Source organism: Hemitrygon akajei, chromosome 23 (assembly GCF_048418815.1).
Source record: "Hemitrygon akajei chromosome 23, sHemAka1.3, whole genome shotgun sequence".
Classification (NCBI taxonomy): domain Eukaryota; kingdom Metazoa; phylum Chordata; class Chondrichthyes; order Myliobatiformes; family Dasyatidae; genus Hemitrygon; species Hemitrygon akajei.
Window position 1 is genome coordinate 19,981,927 of NC_133146.1, and position 8,490 is coordinate 19,990,416.

At 48.2% G+C, this 8,490-nt stretch overlaps 1 protein-coding gene across 6 annotated transcripts in view; it reads left to right on the forward strand.

Moving 5' to 3' along the window:
- entpd1 (ectonucleoside triphosphate diphosphohydrolase 1) overlaps positions 1-7,821 on the forward strand; it is a 31,936-nt gene extending 24,115 nt beyond the window's left edge. For 4 of the 6 annotated variants that reach the window (XM_073027115.1, XM_073027117.1, XM_073027116.1 and 1 more), the window contains 4 exons: positions 3,085-3,342; positions 3,812-3,925; positions 4,542-4,676; positions 4,898-7,821. In XM_073027115.1, coding sequence (XP_072883216.1) covers positions 3,085-3,342; positions 3,812-3,925; positions 4,542-4,676; positions 4,898-5,122 — 732 coding nt within the window. In that variant the 3' untranslated portion in view covers positions 5,123-7,821. The remainder of the gene's footprint in view (positions 1-3,084; positions 3,343-3,811; positions 3,926-4,541; positions 4,677-4,897) is intronic. The other 2 variants (XM_073027119.1, XM_073027120.1) reach the window with 2 other exon arrangements.
- The last annotated feature ends 669 nt before the right edge of the window (positions 7,822-8,490 follow it).

Below are 8,490 nucleotides of genomic sequence, written 5' to 3' on the forward strand. Positions count from 1 at the left end.
GCCTGCTTCCCACCATCCTCAGCTCCCAGACGAGCACTGAATGACTGGCTGAGGATGTGGAGAGCAGTGTTGGGGTGTGGGGCAGGGGTCATCCCAAACGAATGAATGGTGTTCATGGGATGGAGTGGCGGGGGTCATTTGAGAGAAAGGTTGTAGTGATCGGGGGGAGTGGCAGGGGTCCCTTGGCATCTTCATCACCAAGCAATGCCAGCTCAGATGCAGACAAGCTGTCATCAAAGAGTTGCTACAGCACGGAAACTCAGTTGTGCCAACCGCGATGCCCATCCGCAGAGGAGCTCTCCACCTGCACCCTTCACCTCTCCTGTGCATGGACCGATCCAGAAGCCCTTTCAACATTCCCCAGGCAGTAAGGCAGATCAACACCTCCATCCGCTAACCCACCCCGCCACCACTACTGTATCATTTCCTGTCAGAGTCTGCTGTCTATCCTATCTCTCTTCCTTGGCTGAGGAGTGAGGGTTTGTAAATCTCTATAAGGTCACACCTCAGCATCTGACCTGCCAGCTGTTCAGATACTCCTGTGCCTAGTGTCACTTTATGTACATACGATCACTCTGTATTAACTATCTTATGTATTTATTGCCTTTTTATTGTTATGTTCTTTATCTTATGGTTTTTGTTTCTGTGTTGTTCAGATCCAGTGTAACAATTATTTTATTCTTCCTTATGCTCGTGTACTGGAAATGACATTAAACAATCTTTAATCTGACTTTCCTACCTTTTGCTTGGTGTGGATGATTCTCTGTGATGTTATAACCCTGCCTTCTGGCAGTTCATCTCAAATATCCACCACACACTGTGTGGGAGTTGCCCAGACCTCCTTTACATTTCTCCTGTGCCCTCTGGGTTTAGATCCCCTACCTAGGAAAGAGACACCACCTGTCCTTTCTCTGTCCCTAGGCTGAGGAATGAGGGTTTGTGAATCTCTGTAAGGTCACCCCCTTGGCACCTGATGAGGCTGTGAGACTAACAGCCCATCCAGTCTCTTCGACCTGCTACAACCCCACCAAATGGCACCTGATGAGACTGTGAGAATAACAGCCCATCCAGTCTCTTCGACCTGCTACAACCCCACCAAATGGCACCTGATGAGGCTGTGAGAATAACAGCCCATCCTGTCTCTTCGACTTGCTACAACCCCACCACCATTCCAGGCAGCACCCATGAACATCTCCTGCACACGCTCTATTATGATCACACCCTTCTTGTCGTCAGTGACCGGGGTGGTACACAATAGACTGACAGAGCACTACAGCACAGAAACAGATCCTTTGACCCATCTAGTCCGTGCTGACCTGGTCTCTGCCTGGTCCCACCTCCTGTACCTGCATTGACCATAGCTCTCTTTAACCCCCCCCCCCCCCCCAATCCAGGTATCAATCCATTTTCATACCACTTTCACTGGCAGATCGTTCCACACTCACACCACCCTCTGGTTCCCCTTAATTATTTCACCTTTTACACTTAACCCATGACCTCTGGTTCCAGTCTCACCTCACTCAGTGGAAAAAGCCTGCTTGTATTTACCCTCATAATTTTGTATACCTCTATCAAATCTTACCTCATTCTCCTACACTCCAGGGAATAAAGTCCAAACCTATTCAACCTTTCCCTATAACTAAGGTCCTCCAGTCCCAGCAACATCCTTGAAAATTTTCTCTGTCAATCTTATTGGCATCTTTCCTGTAGGTAGGTGACCAGAACTGCACACAGTACTCAGCCTCACCAATGTACAACTTCAACATAGGCTTGGTCAGTGGGTCTGTTCTATTCTCGGAGAATAACATGATTAGTTGAAGATAACAAGGATGTATGGAGGGGAAGACAGAAGAGACTGCCGATGCTGGAATCTGGATCCAAAAAAAAACAACTGGATGCAGGGTCTCAACCCAAAATGTTGGCTGTCCACCTGCCTCCACCGCTAATGCTCGACTGACTGAATTGCTCCAGCGATTTGATTTTTTTCCTTTCTGAAAAGGAAATTGTGTTTGACAAATGTATTCATTCTTAGAGGATATAATGAGCAGGATGGATAAAGAAGATCCAAGAGATGTAGTATATTTGTATTTCAAGAAAATATTTAATAAGCAATGTAAACATTTACTGCACAAGAAATTGTTTTCTGGGGAGGTAATGAAGACCGAGCAGTACATATTGATTAAATGGACTTTAGAAGGTTAGGGTACACACATCTGATGTGTGATAACAGAGGGTAATGGTAGAGGAGTATTTTGTTTCACTTGAAGTCTGTAACCAGGGACCCAATAACAAGTTGAAAGCCCATTGAATACAGAAAAGATACTAGCATTGATAAATCAGTGGATGATTGGCAGGAGGCAAAGAGTGGAATAAAGGGAGCCTTTTCTGGTTGGCTGCCAGTGACTCGTGGTGTTCCACGTGGGTCTGTGTTGGGACCGATTCTTTTTATGTTATATGTCAGTGATTTGGACGATGGGATTGATGGCTTTGTGGCAAAGTTTGCAGGTGATATGAAGGTGGGTTGAGAGGCAGATAGCTTTGATGACTCTGGGCCTGTATTCACTAGAATTCAGAAGAATAAGTGGTGACCTCATCGAAACCTTTCGAATGGTGAAAGGCCTCGATAGAGTGGATGTGGAGAGGATGTTTCCTATGATGGGACAGTCTAAGACCAGAGGACACAGCCCCAGAATAGAGGGGTGTCCCTATAGAATGGCGATGAGGAGGAATTTCTTTAGTCAGAGAGTGGTGAGTCTGTGGAATTCATTGCCACAGGCGGCTGTGGAGGCCAAGTCACTGGGTATATTTAAGGTAGAGGCTGATTCGTCAGGGTATGAAAGGATTTGGGGAGAAGACAGGAGATTGGGGCTGAGAGGGAAACCAGGGCATCCACAATGAAATGGCAGAACGGCCTCAATGGGCCAAATGGCCTAATTCTGCTCCTATATCTTGTGGTCTAAACATGGGTCTCCATCTGCTTTGTTGTTCCTGGTCCCAGAGCTCCTGTGTTGGTGGAAGGTGAGCCTTGGTGATTCTGGTCTCGAGCAGCAACAAACCGATAAACAACCCACTTATCTCTTTCAGGTGGAAGACAATGAAATCATTTCCAGTCCCTGTTTCAATGAAGGATATGAGAAGATCATCAATGTGTCTGCTTTCTACAACAGTCCATGCACGCCCAACCCTCCCAGAACAACACACGAGACAGTGAAAGTGATTGGTACAGGCAACTCTGAGGAATGCAGATCCAATGTCAGCCGTCTACTTAACCACAGCAGCTGCCACTGTAGCACCTGCTCATTCAATGGGGTGTGCCAGCCCCCTATTTGGGGGAAATTTGGGGTCAGTACTGCTGGTTTTCCTGGAATATCACCCCGTCCACACTGGAACAGCCCTAGGCACACAGCGAGGTCATTTAAGGAGAATCTGGGGTCAGTAGGAAAAGCGATGGTCATTGGAATAACCTGGACCTGATGCGTTTTGTAACTCGGCCAGCACAGTGGTGCAGAGGGTAGATGGTTCAATCCTGATCTCTGGCGCTACGTATGCAGTTTGCAGTTTCTCCGTGTCTGCGTGAATTTCTCCCGGGTGCTCCCGTTCCCTCCCTCATCCCAAAGACGTGCGGGTTGGTGAGTTAAATGGCTGCTATAAATAGCCCCCAGAGTGTGGGTGAGGGGCAGGGTCGGAGCGGAGTTGATGGGAGAATCAAATGGAATGTGTAAATGAGTGGTTTGTGGTCAGCATTGAGTGGGTGGGCCGGAGGGCCTGTTTCTGTGCGGGGTGACACTGTGAATTCCTCCTCTTATGCCAGGCCTTCTCTGCATTTTATTACGTGATGGACTTCTTCAGAAAGAATGCATCGCTGGAGAATTTGGATCAAGTTCAGGCAGCTGTGCAGAAATTCTGCAATATGCCCTGGCAGGAGGTGAGTGGCAGGCCCCTGCACTGGAGTGGGATTGCACTGTGCACCCAGGACTGGTCTCCACCTCGGCACACAGTGGTGCCAGCGGTCCACCTGGTCTTCGAGTGGAGGGGGGGTGGTTGCAGCCTACACCACACTAAGTGTAGGAGACCTGCCTCTGTTCCCAGGGTGGGGTTGGGAAGACCCCCCCCCCCCCAGGTTGGAAGGGGAGACCTGGCTCAGCCCGGAGAAGAGGAGAAGTCCCAGCTGGGAGAATCTTCTGTTGCTGTGTGATTTTTCTTGGCCTTCAGACACCCAGACTGTGGTTTTAGATTCCCAGCTTCCAATGGTCATTGCCTGTATCTGGGAAATTCACTGGTAAGTTCAGGGGGAATTTTGGAGCAGCTGAGTGAAGCTGATCCCAGTGTGACCCCCACACCTGTACGGTACCAGGACAGGAGACAGACCAGTGGATGGGCCACAGGGGGCAGGTGACCCGGACATCCTGTTCAACAGCTCATGGACCGACCCCTCCCTGAGCTGATGTTGGCCTGGTCCCTGGGATCAGGGGCTGATCTGACCTGCCCGTAGGTGCGGAACAAGAGGACGTGTGTCATGAGTCGGTTTGTGTTTTGCACAGGCGAAAAAGGTGTACAAGATGAAAGAGAAATACCTGAGTGAAAACTGTTTCTCTGGACACTACATCCTCCTGCTCCTCATGGAAGGCTACAACTTCACAGCCAGCAACTGGAACTCCATTGAGTTTCTGAAAAAGGTTTGTGTACCTGCTTCTCTCCCCGTGACTCATCACACCCTTTAATGTCAATCTACCTGATCCCTAGTCGTAATTAAAAATCCCTGTTCACTGCCACCCCCCACCACACCGTACCAGTCACTGCCTGGCCTGCTGAGTTCCTCCAGCATTTTGCATGCATGTTGAAGATTTCCAGCATCTGCAGAGTCTCTTGTGTTATTAATAGTCTGTTGTGTTTACAGATCAAGGGATCGGATGCAGGCTGGACCCTGGGCTACATGCTGAACCTCACCAACATGATTCCTGCCGAGCTGCCTTACACTGAGCCCCTGCTGAATAAGGCCTCTTTTCTGTCCATCATGGTCATCTTCTCGCTCTTTGTCCTGATCTCACTGCTCATTGGCTTCTTTGTAATGAGGAAGAGACTTTGCAGGGTGGAACAAGGTGCTAGATTGGGAAATGCATGATTGTGACCACCAGTGCTGTGCGTGGACTGATTTTTGTTTTTGTAAAATTTGAACTCAGTCTTTTTAGTGACGAGCTGCCTGTGCAGTTTGTCTTGTTTACATTTCTGCTGTTGATACGTCTGAGGATGCCTGTCAGATCAGGTTTAACCGCGGGGTTAATGTAGTGCTGAGTCATTGTAAACCTCCCCCCCCCCCCCCCCCCGTCCAGGCCACTGCAGACGATTGGTCAGGATAGAGTCTCCGAGGATGTGCCAGTCTTCCAAAAAATTAGATCCTGTGTGACCCAGGAGTGTAGGTGGTGTCCTCTGTTTCCCTGGGTCCCTCCCTACTTCCTCCTTCTCCTTCACACCAAGCTGCTTCTTGCCTGACCAGTACTGGTTTCCTACCAATAGGAAATTCATTTCCCTGGACTCATCGCCCCCTGCTACCCTGGGTCTTCCGAACATTACCCCTATCCCCAAACTCCAACACAGAGCTCCTCTACCTCACAGTCTCCTCAACACATCCCATCCTCCCCTGCTATGTTAACACTCCAGACACCCAACACTGTCCTAAAGAAGCAACAACTTCTCCCCTGAGGTTTCCCCTCCTCAAGTCTCTCCCCCACTATAATTCCCTTCCGCTTCCTCCTCTCCATGACCACTGCGCTTCCTAACCTCCAGCAGGAGGTCCGAGAATGACGCTAGAATTTGTGGTCTTCACTCTGTGGGACCTGCATCTCTGGTCCTGGCACCACACTGGCTCAGGAATATAGGACACCCCAAGCACTGAAGGACTTCCTGTACCAGGGCTCCCTAAGTTCAAGGAACTTGAAGCACTTCTCTCCAAGATGAGAGGAACTCCAGCAGGTCTCAGGAAACTCAGCACCACCCAAGACAAAGCAGCTTCTGTAAATAACGTTCCACCCACCATCCTAAACGTTCCTCCCCTCCTCCAGGGGTGTTGACCAAGTGCACTGAAGTTACTTCTCCAACAGTACGTGCCAAGCACTCCGCCATGGGAACATTATCAGCTCCAAATCCAATGCCAGGAGATCCACTTCACTTGACCTTCATTGTCCCTCACACCACTGTGGAGCACCTTTGCCACACAGGCTGAGAAGGTACCTCATCACAATGTTTCCCTCTGGAGTGTACAAAGAATTCTGGCCTTGCAGTGAAGCCCAGGGAGAACATCTTGTCTTGTGAACACTTGTTACAATGGCTTTAAGCTTCCATTGCATGGAGAAGGCCGTGACTTCTTGTTACAGCACGCTGCTGGAATCTGGAACTCTGTGTATCAATAAGCTCCTCTGGAGAAAGGATTGGGTTGATGCATCAGATCAATAATGTTCCATCAGAAGAAATGGACTGTCGTGGGGAAACTCCACTCCCGGTGCTTTTCAACACCTTGCTATCCCTCCAATCAAAGCCAATGCCCAGCCAAGGAGTTGGTGTAACTGCCTTGCTTTTTTCCCTGTTTGTAGAACCAAATATTTCACATACCTTTGCTCCTGTTTTACTCGACGAAGGGTATTCCATGGAGGACTTGCATGAATGAGCTCAGCTATAGAGAGAACACTGTTTGGGGAACAGTGACATTCACTACCAGTCTGACGTGAGCATTGCCACGATCAACAATCAAGGGCTTTCTGGCTGGATGTACAGTGACACAGTTTCACCTGGAAATAATTAGATATGGTGCACTGTAGAATAATGCCCTCTGCTGGTTGCAGTGACATCCCACACCTAAATTTCCAGAGCAAATTGTTGAGAGAGGCTGCCCTGAAATGAGGTTGTCTTAGATCAATGAAATCAGGCTGCTGAAAATACTCAGCAAGTCAGGCAGCCTCTGAGGTGGGAGGAACAGACTGAGAAGCAATGAAGCATTGACACTCCCTGTCTCTGTTTCTGTCTCCACAGATGCTGCCTGTTTTTAAAAAAATATTTCAGGTCTCCAGTATCTACAGTTTTCTGCTAATGGAGTCAAGAGTCATACAGCACAGAAATTGGCCCTTTGGCATGACATGCTCGTGCTGGCCATGTGGTCCTTTTGGCTGTCTCATATTTGACCATTGCACTTGGACCAAAGTTTCCTTTGGCAGCTCTATCTATATACCCTCTGTACAGGGAAACTGTTCCCTTTAAGTCTTTACCTTCTCACCATAAACCCATGACCTCTAGTTTTAGACTCCCCTACTCTGGGAAGAGGACTCGTGTCAAGAATGTCACCTCTCAGCCTCCAGAGAGAATGGTCCTGTCTTTCTAACTCAAGCCTTTCAACGCTGGAATCTTCCCTGCACCTCCAGACCTCCAAAGCAAACGCTTCAAGGCAATGAGGTACTGCAGCAGAGTTTGTGGGGCCCACAAACAACAGTGGAAACTCACAACTAAATTCTTAAATTCACACATGCTAAGTTTAGATATACGTTTAGTATGGGAAGCTGTACTCTTACACATCCGATATCATCCTATCCACCAGTGCACTAGTTAACCTGTTGCTCACAGCACCCCCAGGATGAGCAGATGGAAAGCCAGCTTGTGTCAAATGCCAAGTTGAACAGGCATATTCACGTTCCACAATGGCCTTCAGAGCAGAATCAAAAATCAACCAAACTTGCTGAGACATTTCCCAGTTGCTGATGAAATTTTGTATTTTTATTTTTGGTGCCAAAGTTTGAATAACAATCCTTTTCAATAAAATATTCTCGCAGAAGACAACTGAAACTTTGATTTACAGACGTCATATCCTACAAAGACAAGGTCTTCATGGTTCATTCATTTTCAGAAGGCAAGGTGCTGCACATGAGGCTGCCTAACAAAATAAGAGCCTATGGTGTGATAGAGCTTTGGATGACTGGCAGGAGGCAAAGAGGGGAATAAAGGGAGCCTTTTCTCTTTGGCTGCTGGTAACTAGCGGTGTTCCGCAGTGGTTAGTGGTGGGACTGCTCCTTTTCATGTTATAGGTTAACTATTTCTTGTTCCTTTCTGCACTTCGTGGTGCATCGGACAATAACCTTGCCATTTAGCATTTTTGTCTGTTTTTTATGAGGCCGAGTTGCTAGCTCGTTGCTTAACCCAGCACAGATGGGAAGGGTTCAAGGAGCTGGCTGGATCTGAACCCCGGACCAGTTGCCTTGAAGTCCACTGTGGATGCCACTGGCCAGCTATGTTAATGCTTTGGATGACAGAACGCTTTGTGGCCGAATCTGTGGATGATACACAGATAGGTGGAGGGGCAGGTAGTTCCGAGGAAGCAGAGAGGCTACAGAAGGACTTGGACAGATTAGGAGAATGGACAAAGAAGTGGGAGATGGAATACAGTGTTGGGAAGTGTATTGTCATTTACTTTGGTAGAAGGAATAAAGGCATAGACTATATTCTGAACAG